The sequence below is a fragment of the Manacus vitellinus genome, unplaced genomic scaffold (genome assembly GCF_001715985.3).
Source record: "Manacus vitellinus isolate BGI_N305 unplaced genomic scaffold, ASM171598v3 scaffold_6_pilon, whole genome shotgun sequence".
Lineage (NCBI taxonomy): Eukaryota > Metazoa > Chordata > Aves > Passeriformes > Pipridae > Manacus > Manacus vitellinus.
The window spans coordinates 31,603,683-31,630,783 of NW_021940750.1; the positions used below are offsets into that span (position 1 = coordinate 31,603,683).

The 27,101-nt window shown below is 35.8% G+C and overlaps 1 protein-coding gene across 3 annotated transcripts in view; it reads left to right on the forward strand.

Annotated features, from left to right (window-relative positions):
* WDR25 (WD repeat domain 25) overlaps positions 1-27,101 on the forward strand; it is a 61,272-nt gene that overhangs the window by 22,839 nt on the left and 11,332 nt on the right. For all 3 annotated transcript variants that reach the window (XM_018082905.2, XM_018082904.2, XM_025896108.2), the window contains 2 exons: positions 9,915-10,062; positions 19,222-19,352. In XM_018082905.2, the coding sequence (XP_017938394.2) occupies positions 9,915-10,062; positions 19,222-19,352 (279 nt within the window). The remainder of the gene's footprint in view (positions 1-9,914; positions 10,063-19,221; positions 19,353-27,101) is intronic.

Here is a 27,101-nt window from a genome sequence, read left to right on the forward strand (position 1 = left end):
AAGTATTTTTAATGGCAAGGTCATCTTACTGAGCTTGTTTTAGTATTTTTTATTTTAGTGGGGGTGGAACCTATGCTACTAGTACTGTTCATTAAACAAGTAGGAATATATAGCTCCTACTGAATTTAATTTGTTGAAACTGATTTTGTTGCTTTATAATGCACTTTTGTTGCATTGTAATACAAATATGCCTTGTGTTACATTGTGATGCTAAAAACAAATGCGTATTTTAAAACTTGTAGCCCTCTTCTCTGTTTAAAAAACAACCTTCTTTGCCACACACTTTGTTTGAGTAATCCTTGTGCCTCTAAAACTTAAAGCTCTGGTGCCATATCTTAACTAGATGTTCACTAGAAATGCTATTTAACATCGGGTTTGTGCAGCACATTATGGGATACTCTTTCATTTGTAGAAATGTTAGTGAATTCACGTTAGCGAATCTAGATCTCTCTATGCTGTTTTATAATACTGCTGTCACTATTTGAATTCCTAATTGACTTTAAGTGCATAAGTGGTTCTAGTTATTCCAGGTATTATTTAAACAGTGCATAGATGTTTAGTTCTTTGACGCTGAAACGTATATTTTGGGTTGGCTGGGGAAAATTTTTTCTACTTCTAAATGGTGTGGGATTATTTATTTCTCAAGGAAGATGCATTGGTTCCTAGTCTCGCTCCTCTCCTGCCTTCATCCTGCAATTATCAGAGTTGAAAAATCAGCTACCGTTGAAGTTAATCAGTTTTCATTTATTTTGGGTTAAAGGTTCAAAGCTGAAGTACCTTCATAACAAATGATAGGCCAAACCTTGCACAGTAGCAATCAACTTCAACAATGCAATGATACTCTAAAAATTTAATTTAATAGGTAGCAGTAATGTCTTAAGTCTGTGATTACTGTTTATTTGGGAGCACAGTTTTCTTTTAAGGGATCCACAAAAAAGGATTTAGAAGAGTGCATTACTTGACAGTTTATATAAGGTAGCTGTGTAGTCTGTGTACTCTTTCAGTTCTGGAAGCTGAAACAGATTGATATACACTTTAGTATTGCTATCAGTTGAGGTGCTGTGGATTATCACCACTTGATAGCACATTCTCTAACAGTATGTTTTAAAAAATGTATTTGGCAACAGAATGTCTAGTTATTGTTCCTCTGAACCCCTGTCCCAGATGGTGCCTGTGTTGGGTTCTGCCCTGCTCACCCGTAGGAACACGTGTCTGGTCTGCATTCAGCACCAAGTCACCCGTGCTGTGGTGTGGCTGTGCCGGTGTGTGGAGAGAGGATGCTCTCCATAAACATCACGTGTGCTGCAGTGTCACAACACGCCAAGGCCCAGACAGCACTCCCTGACACACTTCTGTCTTTTGAACTCTTGATCAGTCACTTTGCTGTGGCAGAGCCATGTCAGAATAAGTGCCAGATTAGCCTTGTCAGTGCATGTGAAATAACCCGAACTTTCTGCAGTTCGACGTGACTTACTCTGATTTTGAGGGAAATGGTTTTTCTGGTGGAAAGTGATGCAAATGTTAAAGAATCTCTAGACTGAAAAGAGGAGCTGTCTCCAGTGCCCAGTGATGATGAATCACTTTGTGTTTAATGAATGTAAAAATAATTTTGCAATATTTTTCCAGACCCAGATGCTTATTGGGTGGTCATAAATATATTGTCGAATTGTTCTTGGCTCCATGCTTACACTATATATGTATAGAATTGCTAATTTCTTAGTCATAAATTAGTAGTGGTGTTAATAGCCCTCAGTTAGGAGGATAAGTTGTAGTAGATGCTTGAACATTGAGAGATTAGAATCCAAATTTTCAAACTCAGTCAAAAGCTTAAAGCTTATTAAACCCACATCTACATTAATGACTCTTGTAAATGACAACACATCTGGAATTGGACCACTTTGACCTTAATTCTCACAAAAACAAGCATAGGGTTAACGAACTTTTAAAATTGCAAATAAAAGAACCAAAATGAGGGTGATGTGGTTGTTGTGAGTTAGAATACGTCTTTTTGGTGAAATTGCATTCCTCTCTTTAAAATGATGGTAAGATTTGTAATAAAGTAGCTTTGCTGTTGAAGTTAAATATTATAATGGTCTTTTAATAGCACCTTAATGGTCTCTCTGAGGACTTGCACTGAAATAGTTTTACCTTTTCATAATTGCACTTCATAGTGGACTGCAGCAGCACAATTTAAGGTCTCCTTAATTTTTTCATTTGTTTGTTAAATATAACAAACCTCATAAGTTACCATTCTGACAAATGAAGGAAGTATTAGATTTATTTTGGTTGTTTTATTAGATATAATCTTCTACACCACTGTCTGTCTTGGCAATAATATGGTAGTAGCTGACTTGTGTAAAATTTTTCTGCATCGTGTAATAACAGTAATGTGTATATTGAATTTATATGCCATCCGAGAGGAGACTTTCTCATTATATGCTCTTCATTTCATGTGTATGTGTGACTCAGAAGCCTGGTGTCATAAAGAAGTAGATTATTGCATATCCGCTGCTTATGTTGTTCTATGCAAATAGCCTAAAAGAAACTTCCAGTTCAGCTTTGTCATTTTTATGAAGCCCAGATGATGAATGGAAATAGTTCACTATGGCACAACTTCAGCTCAACAAGGTCAGCTACAAATATGCCATAATAAAATTTACAGTTGAGTTGCTGTGTCATGATAGTACCCAGATAGAACTGCTAATGAGTAATTTGCAAATTTTAACTGTGTTTTCCTATAAATGATGTGGCAGGCCAAGATTTCACCCTGAAGTTGTTCATATTTTGACAGTATTTCAGTTCTTATCATAGGGATGTTAATTTAGGTAAACATCCTTTATAAACAAACTAATTCTAATCTTCAGCTTCAGTTTATAAGAGCAGCAGGGCTTATTCCTGAATAATTATGTTATTAGTATTCTCGTAGTTCACGTTGCAGCATCTAGGCATGTGTTACTTGTCAGTGTTTGGTATCATTTCATCTGGACACCAACTGTGTGTATGTGCTATCCAAAACCTCAGCATGAAGGCCTCCCTCTGAGGGGGTTGTGAAATTGTGGAAGATTGAGCTTGTTTGTCCAGAAACTGCATATAATTGACAGGGAAAGAGTATTGAAACCACCAAATGGAAATAAGGTCTTGTCCCAGCTATTCATCTTGTCTGTGACATCCAAGAAATATGAATTCACTAGTGTCCATGTTTTCTTTAGTTTATCCATTTATGAATCAAGTGGATGGAAAAAGAGTTTTTGTAGATGAGATTAGTATGTCCTGAGGACACTTGATACAATGGGAACATACAATTCACAAATTCTCTAATAGAAATGTCTATGAAATATTTATATCAGCCTTGTTCAGTCTTTTACTGTTACCCTTTTTAAAATATAATTTATTTCTTAGGAGTTCTGTTTGCCAGTTTTGATTTGAAAGTTTTCCACGGAGGCAATGTTAATTATTTATATTAGCAAAACCCTAGCCAATTTGTATACTCTAAAATTATTTATGGTTTGAGTTTTCATTGGTTGATTAGATTTTCCTTGTGCTACAAGTTACCTTTTGAAGTAAGGAACCATCAGGTATGTTTGCCAACAAACATGCTTACGTGAAATGTAGTAACTCTTGTTGTTAAAGCTTTACCAAGAACGTTCCTTTATTGTATTTGATCAGATGGATAGCTCTTGTCACAGTGGCGTGGGGTTTCTGTTTTCTTTTTACAGAATTCTGTTTTGCTTCTCTTGTCTCTCCCTTTGCCATCTGAAAATGTCAATGTTTTATCTTGGTCTATTAGTGTTTTCTTAAAATAATTTTATGGGATGCTGACAGCTCCAAGTACACTTTTAATTAGATTTTTATTTTCCTGTTAATGGCAAAACCACCCAAATGAAGCTTTACAATTAACAATTATGGAGCCTTCCTTGTGGAAAGGACTGCTGAGTTTCTGTGGGAGGGAAGATTAAAATAAAACAAACCAAATAATTGGAAATGTATTTCATAGGCATGGTTGGCATGAAGCTAATGTAGTGCTTGTACTCAACCTCTGCTGGATTCACCAGGATTAAGGCTTGTTAACATGTTTGCAAATCAGGTTTTGTACCACTGAGTAGTTTGTAGTAGTAGTGCAGACTTGGTTAGTAGTATGCTACTACTATTATAACTTAAAATGCTTCTGCCTGGATAAAACCCCCTGCAAAATAAGGGCTACCTTATGTCTGACTACCTTATACTGGGTTCTGGTTTGTTTGTTTTTGTTGTTTTTTTTTGTTTGTTTGTTTGGGTTTTTGTTTGGTTTTTTGTTTTTCTTTTTGTAAAAGAGAATATTTTCCACCTCATTGGTTTGGTAATTATGCTTGAAACACTTTAATATTAAAGTTTTTGGTGGAAAAAATAATGAATTTAGGCCTTATGCTGGCTGTCTCAGCTAATTGAATTTATTACATTTTACTGCTTTCCATTCCCCTCGTTTCTACAGTAGTAGGGGTAGTCTAGTAATAAACTATCCAAATGCAAACTCTTGTTCAGATACTAAAGCAATAATAAAGTTGGTTCTTTGCTTTGGATTAGCAAGATAATTGTGTTTTGAGTTATGACTGCTGCGAGAAGAAAGCTAGTGGAAATCTGTAAGTGCTTGTTCAAATGACAGCATTGATATATACTTCTTACACCATGTCTAGATTAGGAAGATGGATGTCATTTAAAATATGTTCCCTAGAACACTTTAAACATTCCTGGAGCAAGTGTTCTACACATCTGAAAATGTGTTAGCTTTATCTAGCTATACAGAATCCTGCTGAAAGACTCTTTTTTTGGGACAACTGGTTTAAAAAATATGTTGGTATGTCCAAAATTACATCAATCGTAGTGTATATAACGACCTGAACATCTATTAACATCCTTCATAATTGTATGAAAATAACTTTATTGATACTTGCAAGTTATACACAAAGCTAGACCTTGGCTCGTAGGTTTTCCTGGAGCTTAGCTGTTAGTTTTTACACAGTTTAACTACATGTTTAGACAAAAAAGTGCAAAAGATCTCTTTTGTAATTTTTCCACAAATTTTACTTCATACTACAACTATGATCTTTAGCTCAATATTTTAAGAAGACGTGAATTGAAACAAGAACAAATATTTCTAGAATATTTCTAAATATTCCTGTAGTTACTTTAGGAATTTATATATATTACATTCAAGATCAGATTTTTTTTATTCAGTCACGCAGTGGCTGGAGAGACTTAGGCACACCTACCAAATCTGATGCTTGGTTATTTATTGCTTTTCTTCCTGGTGTTCTCTTGCCTCAGTTTTATGAACAAAAGAATGTACCTGTCTGTGTGAGTGACTCCTTATTGCTGTTGGTTAGAGATACCCAAAGGGCACTTTTAGCCCCTGCAATCCTGCCCAAAGCTGCACCTCATCCAAGTGGGGAATCTGAAGAAACAGTAGCAGCAGAAGATATCTTTTTATAATTTTTTCATGAGACTATTTCTGCCCTCTGGCCCACTGATTTTCAAAGAACCTTTTAAAGTACAGTTCTGAGCCTGCTTTGAAAACTTGAAAATACATGATTTTCTGTAGTTAGTGTGGGACTTCCTTCTCTACTGTATTTCTTAGAAATCACAGTATTTAGATACTGATGAGACCAGAAAAGCAATATGGGGAGTACCATTCTCTTGAAGTGTGCATGTTAGCAGATATGGCGTGTTCAACTTTCAGACATGAATTCAGTTCTGCAGTTAAAAAACAAAGGAGAAAAACAAAATCAGTTTTGTCTCCTTCAGATGCATCAGGGAGTGATGTTCCAAAAATGGAAAGGAGAGGCTCGTGTCTCTTCAGAAGTCTGTGGAGCAACCTGAGTGTGCTTTGTAAGGGAACATAATCCGTTCTAGTCAAAGCATAGTAATTCTTTATACTTTCTGTACTATCAGTACTATCCCACATCATCCTTCAGCAGGGCTGTTTCTTAAATGCCATTTTTCAGAAGTTTGAAATTATTTCTTACTGTTGTTCATTAGGAGCCATTGACAGAGGAAGATGGTAACTACTGAAGAATAGCACAACTTGGCTAAATTGAAGGGCAAGAATTCTTTTAGTATGGGTGTTAGGTTGAAATTAACTTCAATCCATCCACTAAAAAGTTTTTAATTTCATTACACGTGCTCCAGAAATTAATTTCTTGTTTAGTATTCTTGACTGGCTCTGCTGTAGCTCCTTTTTGCATGCAAATTCAAAATGCATACAGCTTAATTCCTCATACTCGCTTCCAACCTCTAATTTATCACAATTGAATTACTGTTCTCGGGTTCACTGTGCAATTAGTGACTGCCTGTTTGAATAGATGCACCTTTCTCTTTCTAAAAGTCAGGCTGCTAGATTTTCTTTTCTGCAATCTAATTTGCTTGAAGGCAAATGCATTACAGATAATCATAGAATGGCAATGAAAGAGATGTGCTCAGTTCCTATTTTATCAGGCTACCTATGCTTGATGAGTTCTCCTATTACTTTGGTTGCTCTGTTTATGTTACTGTGACTTTTCTTCGAGGAGTGAATTCCTAGTTTGGATGGTCAGTAAGATAAAAGCCTTTCTTTTGTGTCTTATGAGCTGGTTGATAGGGTAGCAGACCTCGGAACCTTCTTGTGTGACTGCTATTTACTTGAATATCAAGTGCTTATCTTCTCGTGCTTCCTTCTGTGGCTTACCAAGAGAGTTTTTATTATCTTCAACCCAAACTACTTTATTTTAAAAGGCTGTTTTCCTCAAAGCTTTCAGTCAGAAAATAGGACCTGGAAACATATAATCTGTAATAAATCTCATCTCTTATATTGTATAGTTGCTTATGTGATTTGTGAACTTTTGATCACAAGGGTGAGGAGGTCTGGTTGTGTTACCTAAAATAGAGGTTACAGTATTTTCACAACAATTCTAATCTATACAGGAAAGCAAGCAACTCCTAAAGCCTTTATTTCCAATTAATATGGAGAAGGTGAAAGAGCAATTGAATTACAATGTGCTTCAGAGAAAGTAAAAAGAAAATTGCTTCTGTAAAAAAGTCTCTAGTATAATTTTGTCACTTGGCTGTTTGTACCTGCCATTTTGGCCCCATATATTAATCCTAGCAGATAACTATGTAATCACCATACTTTCTGTAGTAGGGGAAGAAATGAAATGAAAGCAATTGATGGAAAAGAAATGGAAATGCAATGTTATAAATAGTGAAGTACAAGAGAGTAAGAACTAGTAGTGAAATATGAACCAGTTTGACAAATTAAAGCAAATTTTAATAAAATTGGAAAAAGTGCAATCAGCTTTCGTGATACCTTAATGCCAGAAAGACATTGAAGAAAATCTTTGAAAATAGCTAGCTAATTCCAAAGCTTTGAGTCTTGGCTGTTTATTTCTTTCAAATATTGGATAATTAATTAGTTAATAATTACAGATTTAGGGGAGGTAATATGGTAATATGTATGATTTTTCTAATAACAGTTGCATATTTCATTGTTTTTGGGATTCTTATAAGGAAAAAGGATGGACTGGTTACTGTTTATAATATTTATAAAGTTTACGTTAATTGGCAGCAAACTAAGTGAATTTCCTCAGTCAAGGCTGCCTTGCCCATGTGACTCTAATTCCAGAAAGGATTGAAACACCACCATTACCTGGGCAGAAAAGAGCTGATGGAAAGGAAAACAATGGGGAGAAATATGGTAAAAGTTGTCCCTTGTGAGTGGTCAGTGGTCTCATCCACAAGAGTGGATCACTTGTTCAGTCTCACATAATGGAGGGAAACGTGCTTTTTCAGGGGTGTGCTTTTTCCATTTATGCAGCTTGTTTTAATGAAGCAGGAACTCAGAAGTGCTGTTGTTGAACTTGCTTTACTTTACCCTTCTTGGGAAAATTGAGTTTTCATACTTAATCACTAAAACATGACAGAAAATATCTGAACCATGTACCACCTATTTTCCTTTCATCTAAATTCATTCATTAGCTTCCTTATATTAAAAGCCTCTAAGACACAATTAACCCTTTTTTAATACTGTGAAACTTAAAACAATCGGTAAAACTCATTAAAGCAGAGAAACTTACTTTCAAAAGCAGTTTAATATTAAGATTTTCCTGATTTCTTTTCTTATGAATAGAGTAGAATACTAAGGGTATGGCCATCACAGTTCCAGTCATAACTGGCTATTCAAGTAATTAATGATAATTGGTTGCTTTGCGTTGCAGAACTGTGCTTCGTGATAGAAGATCCTTTGATGAAATAATTTTCTATAATGGAATGTTTTCTTCTGAGTATGCATCATATAATAATGATACTGTCAGCAAGTCCTTTTTGTCCAGTAAGAAGAAAATATAATTGAAGATAAAAAAGCATTACCTAAAGTCTCACTTGTTTCTCCCTCTTTACATTCTTCTTATATTGTGAATTGTGCTATTCCCTCAAGAAAGCAAACATCTGCTTAGGTTTTCTGATTTACCAAGTTGTTTTTGTTTTTAACATCCTTTAAAATGCACAAACATGCAGTTAATTGTATTTTCAGTACTAACTTCATTGCTCTTGTGTTAACATACATGAAGGTTGAATTTCATCTCAATTTTAAAAAAATGTAATTTGCTGTGATTCTGTTAGTTGCCTTGTCTGTTCCTGGCATTATATAAACAATCTTAGAATGGAGAAATTGATTAGAATTGCCAATATTCAGAATAACTTTCCAAGCTTATAGGCAACGTTGCTTTCATTCTGCGTGTTTTTGCAGGATGAAAATGACTAATTGCAAAAACTACCATGAAGTAAAATGGTGACTTTAAAGCAATAAACTGCCTTGGGTTTACAGTAACTGCAATAAAATTATCGTGAAGCAGTGTCAAAGTGTTGATTTATCTGTACTACTAATATTAGAAGTAATGAAATTGCAGGATTTACAGGTATGGTTATAGCATTTGCTATCTGTTTTATTATTCAACTCAACAGGTATTGTAATGTACAATCATAAGGTATTTCATAATCTAGCTTTTACTGAAGAAGAATATTCATAGGAAAATAGCTCTGATATTTAGCCTTCTGTCACAGAAGTGATCATACTGGATCTTTATATGGGTCATTTGTTGCTGAACTTCTATTTTTATCTTAAAACTATGGCAAAAATAAAACTAGGAAAAGGACGTGCTTTTAATTTTTGTCAACTGTATTTGGTAACTAAATTCAAAGTAGTTGTATTTTCTAAAATATATGACTTGGAAACAAGTGCCTTTTTGAAATATGGGCAGGATGATTTATGTTCTGAAAGTGCTACTTGTTATATACTTAAAAACCATTGGATAACTAGTAGAACAGGATTTTCAGAACTGCTCAGCATCAACCTAATTCTGTCCAGAAGAAACTGAAAAATGAGAGGACTCAGACCCATCCTTAAAAATCTCCATGTGGCTGTGTGATAATATTCTTATCTGCTTCCTCAGTGAAGTTAAGGTAAAATTCCACTTAAAATTATACACCCAGTGAGAAATGTGATAAAAACCTATGTATAGGCAGATGTGAATGCTGTAATCTGCCAGGAGAGAGAGACAAAAATTTGGAAAAAAATTATTTAAAGGTAAAATGTATTTGGATACATATTTTTGTAGAGATAGGACAGCATTATGAATGGGAAAGTATAACATGAATTGCCATTGCAGGCAATGTAGACATTTTAAGAAATAAAAAAGTTATAAAAATGTATTACTGATTTGTGCCTTATTAATAAAACACCCTAATTCTAATCAACCATGCAATTATTTCTAACAATCTTTTCAGCTTAGCTGGTATGACTCCAGAATGCAAAGCTTTCTCAACCACAATGATTTGCTGTAGCTACTTATCAGTACATTGAAAAAAATACTGTGATTCTTTATAAAGCTGTCCTTATCCTTCTTCTTAAGGTATGGGATGCTGTAGATACAGGCTGCTGTTTAAAAACATACTCCTGTCACTCCTGTGCTGTTCGAGCTGCCCAGTGGTCGTCTTGTGGAAGAAGGATCCTCAGTGGGGGCTTTGATTCCACACTGCATTTAACAGATATAGAAACAGGTAAAGGTCATGAAGGGTGCATTATAGCCCTGTCTTTATTGTGTACAGATAACTTGGGATCTTGTTAGCCTTATTCTTTCTTATATAGATGAAATCTGTACATGAAAGTCAGAGTTCTTGAAGCATGTCCTTACTTTAAAAAATATATATCGGCAATTAAGAGTAGTTGGAGAAATTTGAGAAAACTGGAATATCTTTAACTTCATGATCACATATAATTTCTGTTGTCAGATACCACGCAGATGAACAGAATGAAATGTTTATTTTTTATGGTCTGTCATGGTCATTTATTAAAGTGTTTGAGGAGCCTCTTAAAGCTGCCTTCAGTTACATTTATACATATGGTTAATTGAAATATAGGCTTGTATCTCATTCTCAATTGGGTTGGTTTTAAATTTGTGCCTAAAGTTAATTGGGTGTTTGTTTATTTTTGTTTGTTTGTTTTATTTTTGTTTTTTTCTGAACAGAACCTTAATTAGGAGTATAGAAACTTAAATTCTAGTATGAAACCTTGAGACTGAACTTGGGTTGCTTTGATGCATTTGCGGATTTGATTTGGGATTTGATTGTTGTAACCTTAACAAAACTAATTTCCTGGATGCTGTCTCTTCTTTTCTCTTTCACAAACTGAAGTGCTTCTGTCAGCTATATTTCTTCTCTCCTTTGTATATGTTACCAGCATTCATACAGCAGTGTTCACTGGGGCTGTGCATAATAGGACATCTGTGTGTGTGTGTGTAAATGAATTAGGTCCAAAATAGGACTCTGTCAAGGGAAGAAATGCCATTTTATGTTTTTCACTTAATTTATTTTTAAGTGTTTAACTCCTACAAAGGTGCAATATTTCTTGTAAGACTACAGTAAAAATTCTTACAAAAATTACCAGCAGGTTTTGTCTAAGAGGATTTTCTCTTACATAAAAGCAAGGACTACATTGTATGTGAATATCTGGAGAGCAGAAATCCTATTCAGATGAACTGGGAAAGTGGCCAAGGAAATTTGTGAATATTGTTCACATGAGAAAAATATTCTTTTCCTTGCTCTAAGAATTTATTTTTCTCAACAATTGTTGTACCAGAAGTATTTAAATTCAGTGATGGCTGAAAGGGAGCTGTTGTAGTGTGGGAATGTAAAATATGTTATGGAATACTGATGTTCTGAGAATATTCAGGTTTTTTAATGAGAAAAGAGGTTTATATATCTGATGTACTAGTACATGAGGTTAATATATCAAGTCATTAATTTGTTAGACTTCTTGTCTTTTTTTTATTTTCAGTCTCAATACAGCAACCTTTCTAGTCTCATATATAACTGAATTTTACTAATCCAAGTGGATTTACTTTTGTCTGTAATGCTTACAAATTCTAAACAGAATGACTGTCTTTTTAATGGGATTTATAGCAGTAGTATAGATTTTTTGTGTCTGAGTCATTTGAAGGGACTACTGTGGGAAAAATCTCATTTCATTAAATCATAGCACAAATTTCAAAGATACGTAATTTAAATCATATACTTTAATGTCTAACATCTCTTTGACTTAACTATTCAGTAATGGGATAGTAATCTGGATTAAGTTGATTGTAGTAGTTCATTTATACTGCTCTAGGAAGTGACAACAGTAACAAGACATATTTACTGCATTTCAAAGCAGATAAGTTTATAAATGGTTCTTTCCTTATTGATGGGTGAGTTACGTAGTGTTTGTAGCTTCTTAAATAAACTATATGTATAAAATGAATGCTTATATCCTTGGAAATGCCAGATATTCATTATTGCCTTATATAAAGAACACAGGAACCCTTGTACTTTCTCTGAACTGCAGTTGTCATGTTGATGTTTGGACCTGACTTTCAGTGATACACACCTCATTTGGAAAAGTGTAATATGAGTGATCAGAATTTTATTTTGATTTCCTACGCATGCAAGGCAATTTCTGGGTTCCTTCCCTGTTGTAAAGTTACTCTTCTTTTCATGAATTTCAGTCAGTTCCTTTCAGAGAAACAGGGTGAGCAATTTGCCTCTGGAATCCAAATCAATTTGATATAAAAAGCCTCATTTCCATTTGAAAAACACTAAGGCAGCTATAAGATTTTGATTTACATTAGTTCACTGAATCATTCATTCTTCCTCACTCTTCATCAGTGCTGAGATGATTTCTTCTTTGATTAACTTCAGATAGATGTTAGAACTGCTCTTTCACAGAGGATTTTCAGATACCTTTTTGGACTTCAGTCTTAATTACTTTCCATTGCTGGTCTGAACTAACTACTAGCATGTTTAAATGCAGTAAACGCATGCCAACGGGATTTTATAAATAATAATGCTCTCTTTAAGGTTCTGTGCTCTTGTATATTTTGTTCTGGTTCAACACTTTTCCTGTGTTGTTTGCTAAAATCTAATCCTTCTTATCTTTGTTTTCAGTGCAAATTTTATATATTACATCTGTGATATAAAAATTGTTACATGTCCTTCACTAAAAGAAACCTAATGGTCTGAAGAGAATTATTTTAAAAGCTTAGGAAAGGTTGCAAATACAGCTAAGTACGTGCATGGTATTGAGCTGCTCAGGTGCCTTTTTGTTTTTTTTTTTTTGTAATTTTCTCTTGGTTTTCTTTAGGAACATAGTTTCTGCCCTATTAAATCTAAATTGTTGTCTGGCTAATTGTTACGGGTCTGATGAGAGCTAGTTATGACATTCCTCTAAGGAATGTGCCAGCATAGTTTTAACGAACAGTGCTGGAATAAATTCCCCAGGAAATTTTGTTTCTAAGACTGGACTTCAGTTTGAGTATCCCTTGTCCTAAATTATTGCATTTTCTGGAGTGATTTTTTTTAATCTCTATAATCTGAACAACATCAGAATAGAAGCAAACACTGAAATCCCATTAATCGTGAAATCGTGAATTTTTGTCATTGGCTTAGAAATCCTGATATAAGGATAGAAAACACATCCTGAAATCCTGTCCTGCAGTTTTACACCATCAGACCTCCTGCCCTTGTCATGCGTATTTAATGAAAGCTCTTATGTGTAAGAATATCTAAGATGCTGCAAGCAAAAAACAGTGGGCTGATAGGAGTCTCATGAAGTTCAAAAAGGACAAATGCAAAGTCCTGCATCTGGAATGGAGTAATCCTGTGCAACAGAACAGGCTGGTGATGAACTGGCTAGCAAGCAGCTTTGCAGAAAAATACCTGGGAGTTGTGGTGCTGAATATGAATCAGCACTGCTCTCTTGCAGCAAAGGACGACTACTTCATTCCAGGCCAAATTAGGAAGTATTTACCTAGGACACAGAGAAAATGATGCCAGGCTCTTCTCAGAGATGTGCAATGAAAGGATAAAAGGCAAAGGACAAATATAGAAACACAAAAACTTGTTGGCTCAACTCAAGGGTCATCAAACACTAAACCAGGCTGTTAAGAGAAGCTGTGGACTTCAATCCAACTTGCTACAGCTGGACCTAATTCAAATAGGGATTTGGATTAGATGAGTCCAACCTGCATGATATTATGAAGAAGAATTCAAGTTAATGAGGTACAAGGAGTTTTCTTGTCCTGGTTTGGTTGAAAATAGATGCTGTGCAAGTCTTTTTTTAAACTCAATTTTTGTAGATTGTCATTTATTATCTTCAATGGTCCTAGTACCAGGATGTCAAGATAAGACTCTCCACAAACATGGTTTTATTAAAAGCCATTGTAAACATTCAGAATTATGGGTCTGATCCAAAATATGCATAAAATGTTTAAGGAACTCAAGGTTATTCATGAGTCATTCACATAAGTGGTTCTGTGGTTGCACTTTGCACGAAGCAAGTTCAGTACTGCAATATGGAGTTTCATAAATATTGGTAGATCCAAAAACTGCAGATGTGCTGCCTGGTGTGAGTTAATATTTTTTTTTAATTGTTCTATTTTATATACATTATTTCTTTATAAAAATAAAGCCTTTTGAATGGTTTCATGAATGTGATAATAATGCAGCAGTCTCAGACTCTCTGGTTTTGTTCATCTTTAATAACACCACACTCACAGTCATTTTCTACTATTGATAGTCCAGACACTTCATTATTTACAGAGTAGTAAATAGAGTTATATTCAGAGAGCACTGAAAAAAATTCCTTTTAAAACAATTCTAGGTCAAGTACATTTGACATTTACCTTCTGCTATGTCCAGATGTAATGGAGATGCTCTACCAACTTTAGAAGGGTAATTGTATTTTTAAAATTTATTTATAACTATTTTATTTTTGGAATGTATGTTTTATTCATCAGTGGATTTTTCATTAGTCACAAATGAATTGGTATAATAGCATAGGCAGAACATTGGCTGGGTTGTTACTATTTGCATATTGTAGATACTTTTCATTTCTTTAATATTATGACAGAGGGAATGTTCCAAGAAATTTTGGCACATTTCCTACGTTACCAAATGCTGCAGTTGTATTTTAGTTCGTGAACTGAGCTTGATTTCAACTATCATTTCCGCAGAGTTATAATGGGAGAGAGAGTTTCTTAATGGAACATTTTGTACCTCCAAGAGGATGGTTCTAATTTTCTTTTCTATATATTTTTTTCTATTCTAATTTGGTAGTCCTATAGATATAGCAATATAATTGTATTTTTCACGTAGGAGTTTTAGTTCTCATACCTAAACATTACTTCAGGAGAGCTGTGACTTTCTTCTGTTCCTCCCTTTCTCTCGCACTACTATTTAGATAGTATGTTTTAAAATGCAGTAAAGTTTAATATGATACCTCAGAAGAAAACCCAGTTGATTGATATTTTTTTGTTTGCTAGTTTGTTTTATTTTTTTCTTCTTTTGAGTGCATGCAAGCACCCTTGATACGAGGTCAGATGTTTCCCCCAAGATTCAGCAGTTTTATGAAATATGTTGAATATAGTTTAGAGGTCACTCTCCAGCTAGGAGATATCAGCATTTTGCTTTTTATACTCACTGATATGAAGTCTTTGCAAAAAGAAGAGAGAAAAGTATTTATTTTGGGGACATTTTAAAGATTAAAAGATAAAACGATTTATTATTTCAAGCATCTTTGCATGCTGTGAACTTGTGAATATGTAGGGGAAAAAATTAGGAAAAACATGTAGTTAATATAACTTTGATTCTTGAAAAAATAATAAAGCCATTTGTGAGCACATCAAGACAGTGAATGGAGATGTAACAGCCAGCACTGATTTGCTGAGAACAAATTATATCTGATCAATCTAATGTTTTTTCTTACTATTGTGCATGAGAGAGACTGTGACTGTAATGAAATTTTTTTGTATATATTGTCTTATGTCTTTTTGTAAACACAGTAGGGAAATCCGTTCTGCTTAGCAAGATTACTCTCGTGTCCTCGTAAGTCTCAGACTTCACTTTTCTTCACAGATTAGAGTAAGAAAGTAAATGTTTTTGGGTTATGCAGGTAGGTGTGTGAACCTGAGGACCACTAAAAACAGGTACAGAAGCATCCTGTGCTTGGTAACTGTGCTGATGTTCTGTGAAAAATTCACAATGTTAAATAGCCTTTAAAACATCTGATTTCACAGTTGAGCAGTTTCACAGTAGGCTGCTACATAAAAATGCAGAAACAAACATTCAGTGTATTTTTAAGATTTTTTTCCATCCTGTGTATGTGCGTGGTGAGCCTTTAGTGCATGAAGAATTGAATTAAAGCCTTTAAAGACTATAAAACACACTGCAAAAATATAGGATATATTGTTACTGAAATTAAAGATTGAGAGGAAAATTTGCTTTCTGCTTTGGAATAACAGCCTCTTGTACAAGAAAATGATATGTGGTATGGATTTTCCTTCAATTAGCCAAAGAGATTTTCAGAAGACATAATTTTCTAGGCTATGAGTTGGTTGAATCTTTGTAATGCTGCCTATAGGAATGAAAATGTGATAAATATATACACAATAAGGGTATATACAATCTTGCTGAATTACACCTTTGTTATGGATAAGGGAGTCTTCTGCTCAAAGGCCACCTTTTGCAGTATATAAAATAAGGCCCCCCAAAGTTGAATATTTGATGTTAATAAACTGAATAATTGTAAAAAAAAATACATAACTGTAAATAACCATTTTCAGAAAGGTGTAGGAGGATCTCTAGCAAACACTGTAGCTGGATTTCCTAAGCTGCAGGGATAGTTCCATCATAACAGGGAAAGCAGCAAATTCTGCTCATAGTAGTATAACGCACTAAATAAAATTTGTACAGAAAAGTGCTAAGAGTTGAACCCATTCTTTCAAATTACTGAATGGCATGAGCTAATTTGCTCCGTCATCATCTGCAGTGATCTGTTCCACCTCTCGGATATTTTTCCTAAATTTCTGAAGTTCTGCAAGTGTATTGTGCTTAAATTTTAAATCTGGCAATAGGAGGGTTTCCTTTCTCTAACGTTGTGATCCTCCCCTTTTGAGTATGTTTACTGCTGCTTAGCTCATCTACATTCCAGTCTTGCTTCTCTTCTGTGACATGGCAGTAAAATGAAATTAATGTATACATCTAATAATGTCAAACTCTTCAGAACCCTGTACTCAGTTTCCAAAAAGAGATATTTGATTGAATTTCACTTTGGGGAGTGAGAGGACAAGAGAGAGAGTTGTATTTCAAAGTACTAATTGGAGAGCCTGAGTGTGTAAGATTAATGATTAATATCTGCATTAAATGGTAAGGTAGCAGCTTAAAATAGGAAAAAGGAGGACATAAAGAGTATAGAGGTGAATAAGATTCTAGTTGTTTGCATTTATTTTATTTATTATTACACTGTAATGTAGAATTCATAACGCTGAGATCATTATGTTTTAATAATATTAGTGACTGTCACTGAGAGCTTTGGGATAAATGACAGCCTCTAGAAGACAAGAAAAGGGCAAATACAGTGCCCATTTCTCTTTAAAACAGAGTGAGACAGAGTAGGAAATAGGAGCATTTTAGTTTCTGGAGAAAGTATCAGGTGAATGATTGAATTATTTGGAAGCAACTGGGGAAAAGTTGACTAATGACAAATTATGTTAAATCAATCTTTCTGTGGAAAAGGTAGCAGCTTATAGTTAGTAGATGAAACGCATCTTGAATTTAATGCACATCTTTTTGGTTGGTTTTCTTGTGTCTTAGGCTGGAGAACATGAATACACATTATAGAAAAAGCAATTTTCAGAAGTCTTGTGTAGGTAAAAACAAAGTAAAGGCAGTGTTCGTCAAAAGGTTAAAAGATGAGTTCCACTGGATCAGTTATGTATGCGTCTAATGCCGTTTGGACAACACACTTTGTGGAGAACAGTGGTCACTTGATGTGTCCTTTATTAAGTTGTGTGACAGGATTAGTACAGATAGGCTGCATTTATGCTTATTTCTGGCTGTAGTCCCATCGAAAACTTGTTGATTATACTCCTGGAGTTTTTATTAAGCTGGGAACTAGTAGGAACCAAATTCCTTTGGGAGCAAAATGCTATTAAACTGACTAGTGAGCCTCCATGGGGAAATTCAGTATTTTCTCAAGTGCTGTGGATGAGAGTGGCTTTTCTAAAGCCCCCAGAAATGACACCTCATAGTGGTGTACATGAGAGCAATATCTTGTTGTTTCTATAACTGATGATTTTAATACTTTCTTCTTTCCCTGTGGAGTCTTTTTTTTCCCCTTTAGCTGTTGGGTAACTGAAAGCTCCCATGGCAAGAGATGATCACTGTTAGATATGACTTGTTGAGAGAACCTCTGCTGCCCTTATGACTTCTTTTCTCATTTTGGGGAAGAAACTTATGGACTAAATGAAGTGTTTCACTTAGTAGTGACAGAGCAACTCTTTAGATCTTGCATGGGCAATCAGTGGAGAATCATTTTTTTAAAGGACAAAAATCTCCTACAAATACCAGTACTCACATACAAAAACACTCACCTCTGCCTTGCCGCTGTTAGCTTGATGAGCACATGAGATGAAGTAAAATCTTTATCTTCTCATCTTTAAACTGAATAAATAAATAATTTGACAAGTTTTAGCCTCTTGACTGCGTAAACTGAGTTCTGCAGATGGAGAAAATGGAACTGGTGATAAAGTAAAATAAATTGACCCCAGATCATGAAATAAGCATAAAAAATCTATATGAATGATTTTCAGTATTGTACACCTAACAGTAAGTATTTACATCTGTCAGTAATGTTTTTAGCTGAAAGTATTTTCTGTTGTTTAAGAAAGCCTATTTTAAGACACCCATCACTTGCAAAAAATGTTGATTAAAGTATATTTTGAGAAGCTTTTGTCATAGTATTTTAAAGGATTTTTTCTTTTTTTTTTTTTACTTCTGTACCTCATGTGGCTTAAAGCAGTAACTTTATTTAATGTAGATCTTTAAATGTGATATGTAGAATATAAATCACAGTTGATATTGTGAAAATGAGCAGATATATTTATCTTGGTCCCTGCTGCCGTTCCAAAAATTTATTTCAGTGAGTGTACATTAATATAATGAATTTGTTAGGATGAAAGGAAGCAGTGGACTGTGGAAAAGTTCTAGCCGAATTCTACTGCCTTCAAAAGTGTTGACAATCCATTTGATACCAACCACAGGATCCTGTGGAGATTAGTGTACACAATTAAATGTTGCGAACAGTGTATCCATGGGAACAGCCTTCATATGATGGTATGCAAATTATTTCCTACTTTCGTGATGAAGTTTCAGTCCTACCTTTACACAAAGATAAGTAAACAACTCAAGAATTGTAATATAGATTGAGATGTGGTATTCTGTACAGGCAATGTTTTGTTCTAGTTATTTTTGTCTCACTGAAACAAAGACTGTCATCTCTGTAAGGAAACATTCAGCCATTGGATTTGTAGATTTATTCCTGCATGTTGTCTGAACTGGGACCTTGGTGGAACTCCTCTCCTTAGTGTGGGAAACCACTCGTTCTCTCCTTTCAGTAGGAAGCAGTCAGTGGTGCAGAGGCCCATAAGCAAGAGCCGTCTCATGTGGACAAAAATTAGTGAGTTGTCTTCTATTATCATTAAGTTAGAGTAGCCCCAGATACTTGAAATGTGTTAATATAAGCATGTTCACCTTTGACAACCTTGATAACTTTCAAACTAAATCGAAATGAATAACATATTTCATTTTCTGCTCAAATTTTAATCTCCGCTTTTCACTTTATTTTAGGGAAGCAGATATTTAGCAGCAAAACAGAGTTTAGGATCAGTGCGCTCAAGTTTCACCCTACAGAGTCAAATATTTTCCTTTGTGGAGGGTTCAGCCCAGAAGTTAAAGCTTGGGATATAAGGACTTCTAAGGTAAAGGAAATCTTTTTTCTGTTTTAGAATGTTTCCTAGTCTGTGTGTGCTGTGTTTTACTAAGCTGCTAGATGTACTGTAATGTAATATTATTCTGAAGTATTTTGGGTTTGCCATTGATTGCATTCCTATTTGTTGATGTGAACCTCTGTAATGTTTTTTTAGTGCTAAGAGGAATATTGTACACAAAAATACTATTTTTTTCTGTCTGTAGATATAAGAAATCTAATTGAATTAAACAAAGCCAATAGCTCACTTCAGGATTGTGAAAGGCAGTTGTGTACTAGGAAGCAGTAGAGATAACTTGCTCTTCAAGCTGTTGCATGTGGGTCAGGATGTGTGTTTCTGTGCCTTGTGTGTAGAAGCCTGGAGTACTTTTTGCATTCATGAAGGGCCACAGTGCTGTGTATAGCCTCTGCTTTTACTTTATCATGAACTGTGAAGAACAATGTGCTCCCAGCTGCCATTCAGAGCTCAGGGAAGACCAGAACTGTACTCTGCCAGGGGGAAGCGTAAGGTAAACTGACATCCTCAGGCATGGAACAGTTCAGAGAGAAGCAGTGACTGCAAAGTGAGTAGTTCCTTGTTTTCCTTTGAATTTGTATGTGGGTGGAACCTACTCATTGTAGTTAGCCATCTGTTTGCTCTTGAGGATGGCGGAAGGGATCTGAAAAAGATAAGATAGCGTATCAATAGTGCTTTCCTGTGGCACCAGACAAGGTATCAAACAGTATTTTATTCCAAGTAATGAAGACAATAAATGTGTTTGTCTCCTAAAGCAGCTCTTTCCTTTCAGATTTTAAATTCTGATGGTGCCTCAACTCAACCACAACCAAAGTGTCAACTGATATGTCTGGCAAACCTAATTGTAATTCACATCTGCATAAACATAGATTCACAAAATGTTTCCTTGTGGACAGGAGCAGGTATGGAACAGCTCCTGCTTTTCAACCTGGACAGAGGCTGCAAAGCAGCACACACATCCCAGGCTTTGATTGCCAAATATTGTCAACCACCTTAGCCTGATGTTCTGCTGAATGTGCCTCCTACAGAAATATATGCGTCTCTGTGGTGCAGTACTGGAGTTGGCTGATTGACAAAGGGTGGTTTGACTGTATTGGAAAGTTTTCTTGGTGAAACTGTTCCTGAAAACTGGCAGTAGAGAGGAAACACGTGTCCTTCACCAATGAACGGTGTAACTGGAACAGGGAGATGGCAAGTAGAGAGGTGTAGACATAGTTTACATGAGGCATTATACCAGCAAGGAGCAGACAAATGTGTTGAGATGGAGGGTCAGTAGCAGATGGATGTGCAATTTGTGAGGTACTGGCCTTTGTAAAAGGCATTGTAAGGCAGCAAAGGAGCAAGGCCATATTGATAAACTGTAGACTTTAACAGCTAACCTGTTCATATCTTCTGTAGTTCTGACTACCAGTAGCCTGGTTTGAGATGATGTTTTGACATAGTCATCATCATGGCTAGGCTTCGTGAACGAAGATTTGGGAAGGGCTCTACCCACGTTTGTTACAAACACGCTGGTGGCTAAAAAGGCCAATATGAGATAGACATGTCCGGTTGCAAAAGGCACAACAGAAAGACTCCTTAGGTGGTATATTCTGCAAGACACAATTCTTTCTGCGTTGTCTTTTCTCCTCAAGAGTGATCCTGCGTGCTTTCTCAAAAGCATCAGCAGCGTTAAAGATAGCGTGTCTCCAGACCTCCCGATTGGAGGCCAGCGTAGACCAGTTATGTTTACGTTTAGCCCTGTAAGGCCATCCATCCAAGAGAAGGTTACTCTAATTAAACCTATGTCCTGAGGACCTCACTACCACCGTCCAAGCTTGCTCAGCCCTGGCAGATGAACCTTGGGATAAAAGGGTGGGTTCAGTTCTGCGCAGACTGCATCTCACCTAAAAAATCCACTGCGCAGGCTCGAAGGTTTTCTACCCACATTTGCAAAGCCCTGTAGCCATGGGCGAGGGTCGAAACGGCATGTGAAAGGTGCTCTGGAAGCCGCAGACCCAACCCTGCATGCAGGCGGTTCAGGGCATTGGTCATTAGAGACTGACTGGAGATGACAGTCTCGTTCGGCAGCATCCTGAATGACCAAGCAGGCTTTTTCAAGGAGAACACTGCTTGCTCCACTCGGAGAGGGGCCTAGGAAAGGAGGCCTAACCAAAGCTCATCTCCCCCTTCACCCGGTTGGTTAACCGCAGGCCAACGGGCATCTTCTTCCAATGTGGTCGCACAAAGATCAAAAGACAAAGGCCCACACTTACCTCCAAAGGTGTACCTAAATTAACTCTAGCATGTTGGAACATCAGAACCATGCTTGATTCTGTGGATAGCGGACGTCCTGAGCGTTGCTCTATCTTAATTGCCCACGAACTATCACATCTCAACATCGACATTGCTGCTCTCAGTGAAATCCGTCTTCACGAGGAAGGCAGCCTTAGAGAACATGGTACCAGTTACACACTCTTTTGGTCAGGTAAACCCAGAACCAAAAGGCATCTTTCAGGAGTTGGCTTCACAATCAAAAACTCTATTGTTCCTAAACTCGAAAAACTGCCAACAGGTCACTCTGACCACATTATCTCCCTACGCTTTCCACTACACAAGCAACATGTTGTCCTCTTTAGTATATATATCCCAACTCTCCAAGCTGACCCTGCTGAAAAAGATAAATTTTACACCGACGTGCGCCGCCTTACTCAAAAGGTTTCTGCAGATGATAAGATCATTATCCTTGGTGATTTCAATGCCAGAGTAGGAAAGAACTTTTGATATAGTAACTTTTGTGTAAACTACATATCTGTCAAAATTGCAGAGGAAAACTGCACTTTTCGGTATGTTACCACTGCACAGGTTTAAGAAACAATAGTTATGCTTGGGATCACGTTTGTGTGGGTTACAGGGGATGACATAAACTGTAGGTGTCTGTATGCATAGCCAGTAGTGAACACTTCAGGTGAAAACATCAGTGATTCATTTCCAGAGGACAAACAAAACCAGTAAAAATCATTTATGTCTATGTAGAAGGAGAACCTGAATACTTAGCATTTTATTAATTTGATTATACATTAAGTCTAAAACATCTCTCATGTTTTCTACTAGTTAGGGAGTGTATTATCTTTATGTTATTTAAACAGTATTTTATTGTATCTTTGTGCTTTACTGCCCAACTTTGTCTTTTTTTGACCCCTTGCTTGAGGGCCTGTTTGTGATGTCTTTTTCAGATGGGTACAGTGGTGTATTTCTGTTTTCATGGGCCATTCCCTTTTCACTTTTAATACCTTTGCCAAAGTAGATGGTAGTTGTGATTGTTGTATTATGAATGTTTCTCTTCGAGTGACAGTACTGCTGTTATGTGCAGTATGTCACAACATTGCATGCTGTGGCATCCTTTGATCCCATTTTACAACGTGATTTCTCAAAAGGAAGTGTGTTCCATGCCCAGGATGGTATATACAGCAAAAAGGAGACTAGCAGAATAATGTGTTTGTGTCTTTATGACTGACCATATGCCCACCTTTGCAATGCTGAAGATCCAGGTCTCCTTGAAGAGCTGTTGATCCCTGGGAATTGCACAGTGTTTGTACCTGCAGGACACTCCAACGCTTAGAAATATTATGTGTAACTGTAACTGTATTTCTGTGAGCTGATGCTAATGAAGAGACAAGGGAAACATCCCAATGTTATTACTACCAAATAATTTACTTTTTGAGAGAGTAAAGAAGTGAATGAATATGTATTCTGACCAGTAAAATAGGAAAAGTTTTAGACCGGGTAAAACAAAAATGCCAGCCTGTTTCTTTTGTCTAGGTCCTGTACTGGGCTCTCTCTGGAAGTTTTAGAAATTATAACCTACTTTGTTCATTAGGAAACAATTATAGTTTTTTAGAACTTCACCACTTGGAAAACTAGCCAATTAAGTAGTGCATGAGGAATATTAATTTTAACAACCAGCAGTGTCTAATCACCTTAGAAACTGGAAGACTTGGTAACAGATATTGATCCTTTTTTTAGATGTTTTATATGTTTGCTCATTTAAAAACCATAAATTTTTATGTACTGTGATTGTCTAAAGCAGCAGTGTGGTTCACTCTCTTACTCTGAAACATTTCTAAAAGGGGGAGAGAGCTTCTATTATCCTTTTATTACTTTTTATCCCTCCATCTAAGGTAGCTGTAGCTCAGTGATAGACTGTTAGTCACCTAGATTTGTATTGGTTTTAAAATTTGAAGAACTCTGTGTGTGTACTGAGTGGATGTGGAAGGTCATAGATGAGTGGAGAAAAGGGGTAAAATATCAAACTCCTATCTGATTTTTTATGGCTGCTTGTTGCAGAGTGGTGAGTATCACCTATACACCATTGCTGCAAAATAATGTAGTTACATTTCAAACTCTCAGCCATAGAACCCTATGTTGGTTAGATATGAATTATCAGCATCATCAGTATGTCCCGTCTGCTTCTCCCTAGTGTGGGGATTTCAATGAGTTTTTCAGGTGTTCCTGCTTTCAGCTTGTATTGTTATCTTTATTCACATATCTTTTCTATCTTACACTGTTATAGCCATAGTTAAGACTAGATAGTGTCCTGGCCAATATTTTGAAATTTATCCTGTCCCAACAAGTACAATTTGCTCTTAGCTGAAATAGATGTCTGAGGCTTCTTGCCGCTTTGTTTCAATTTTGATGCAAACAACCTTTATATCTTTCAAGTGCTTTCATCCTAATTCATAACAAGATTTTCCTGTTTTGCCTGTTCTTTCAAGTGTGTTATCCTGTCATTCAGCTTGGAATGATGTGTGGGTGAACTAATGATTCTTTTTGTTCCCATCATCATACTCCTGATAGCCTTTTCAGGCTTTGCAGCATCTTTTATCAATAGAGTGAGTGCCCTAAATCAGGAATCTGAATCTTGTTACTCATTGCACATTGAAAACTCAATTTCAGTATTGGCTGATAATTCAATTTCAGGGGTCATTCTTTAGGATTTACTCCTGTGTTTTAGCATGTCTTAAATTTAACTCTGAGGTAAAATGATAATTGTATATCAGGAAATAAGTGGATTTTTCGTGGAAATTCAGAGCAGAACATTAAGCATCACAGATGTAGAATGAGAAATAGTAAAAATGTTATCCAATTATACATACATGCAGTAGTTTAAATGGGCTTCTTTATGCTAGTGTGCCACGCTGGTGCTTTCGTCTTATGGAAAATGACATAGAATAGCTGATAGTCATATTTTTAAAAATTAGTACTTCTGACCAGGGCCATAAATTTATGAGCATAAATTACTGATATTTGTTAATCACTTGAATGTGGTACAAAAATTGGATTTCCAAGTCCCAGAGAAAATTTATCAAGGTAGGTTCGAGGCAGCCTTTCAGCTACTAAAACGTTGAGAAATTTTAGGACAGCTAATAGCATCCCTGCTTTACACAATGCAAACCTTGGTGACTTGTGTAAATTAATCTTTTAAATTCAGTTTGACAGCTCACTCCTGATACAAGGGGAGTGAGCGAGTGGCTGCATGGTACTTAGTTGCTGGCTGGGTTTAATCCACCACAGAAATGTACGTTAGGCTATTAATCAGAGAGGCAGATATAAAAGAAAAAGGAGGAATATTGAAAGATACTTATTGCTATCCTTGTTCTGTTGAGCAAATAGGCAAAGTGGTTTCAAATGTAGCATTGGGTATTAAGCAAGACAAAGAATGAAAGAACAATAAGGGAGTTTAAATCTTTAAGATAAAGCTAAGCAATATACTTCAGAGAAATGAATGGATGGAACAGCTTGTTAACTGCTCAGTGAAATGTAAAGTATACAGGCATCTCACAATTACAGGGACAAGTAGTCAAAGCCTGAAAAAAAGAAGAAGAAAAGAAGCAGATGAATAGCCTGTAGAGATTTGTTATAGTGGTATTTTTGTTTGTGTTAAACCCAGTTTTGTCTCTCTGGTGAAGAGATTATTCTGGAGATCTTATATTGCTGTATAACAGATTGATTGAATTTCTGAAACATTTGGAGAATGTTTATAGAGACTTTATGAAAAGACCAGAAAACTTGGAAGTGAGCTGCTATGTTTAAAAAAAAAAAGAATCTGCAGTGTAAACCAAGGAGAGAGCATCATATTAAACAGCCCCCATGGGATCTTTGGACCTTGGAGCTGAACCTAGATGAACCTTGTAAAATACCCTGTAAAAAGAAAGGTGCAATAACCCTGAGACCTTAAAGTAGGTATGTATTTTAGAAGTATTTCCTTTCTCTGAGCTGTGGAAGAATTTCTTAAGATGTTTAGCACAAGCCAGCACAGTAACCCTTCATTTTGGCTGATCTACATTAGCTTTTCAGACAGCATACAATATATATTCCAACCACTTATTCTACCTGAAATTTTAATATGCCTTGAGATACCAAAGAGAACAAAGGGTTGAGATTTGTGTCCTTTAGCTCAGCAATAAGGACCTTATTGTGTTCACTAAAGGAAATATGACTACAGATAATTTTTTTTGCTTTTTAATTTAGGTTTCTAAGCTTACACAGATGTACTATCAGAGCAAGACTACAACGGTGGCTGTCTTATACTGATAATACTTTTAAAGGAGATAAAGTTCCTTATATCATGAGTGAATAGTCAAACTGAATTGAAACAATTTATTTACATGTGTCAGCAAGGCTTGTATAGTGTAGAGCAAGGATGCTGTTAGCTCTGCTGAAAGGACATACAGCACTCAAGGCTCACATCTGAATGTTCTCATTTAAATTTTCTAAATGTATCCATGTAATTATTTTTTCAGTTTTGCATATTTTACCTTTTATTTACATTTTACTTTGATAAAACTCTTAACATTTTGTAAGCATTCAAGAACTGGTTCTTTATCATGTGCATACAGAAATGCAAGGGACTTTAAAATTATGGAGATCACTAGCATCACTAACATAGTTTCTGGATTCTATTAAAAACAGGGGAATAATTTACTCAACTGATGGATATACTCTGTTTCTGACCTCATCTGTTGATGTTCATGTGTTCTGTGTCACAAACCAATGAGGTCTCTTGGAGCTTTGGCAAGAGTTTTTCTGCTATAACTGTCAGAACAGCAGGTGCTGATGAAGCACCACGTAGTACTCTGGAGAGGGAATAAGTGGAAGGTGGCAGGGCTGTGGCTCTGATCCTTAAGCAATATTTGAAGCTCTTAGACTTCCATAAATGCAAATCCACCACTTATGTTAAACAAGGAGGAAAAGAGAGCAAGGGCAGCAGGTAGTGGAGACCCAGTAATATGACCTGACAGCCATAGAAGGAAAAGGCTTCAAAGGAAAGATTATTTACAGATATAAGAATAAATGACATTTAAAAAAATTATAGGAGTTAAGGTTGACTGTGTGAAGCTTACTTGATGTCACATTATGATGTTGGACTTTGATAGAAGAACTAGAGAAGCTGGAGAAGGCAGGAACTAACCTGGGAACTGTGTAAGGAGAAAACTGGCTAAAGAGGAGATCTCAAGAAAAGAAATTGACTGGGAGGAATTTAATGAAGTGCTTCAGGCATGGCTCTAAATGGAGACAATGTTTATTATTTTATTTTTGGAAGATGTTTGTTACAGAAAGTGTTGTGTTAGCAAAATCAGTATAAACAAAAATAGAGCATTATGACTTATTAAAAATGGAAAGAATACAAAGGAATAGAAAGGTTCAACCTTTTGGGATTAATAACAAAATTTTGTCAGGACATAA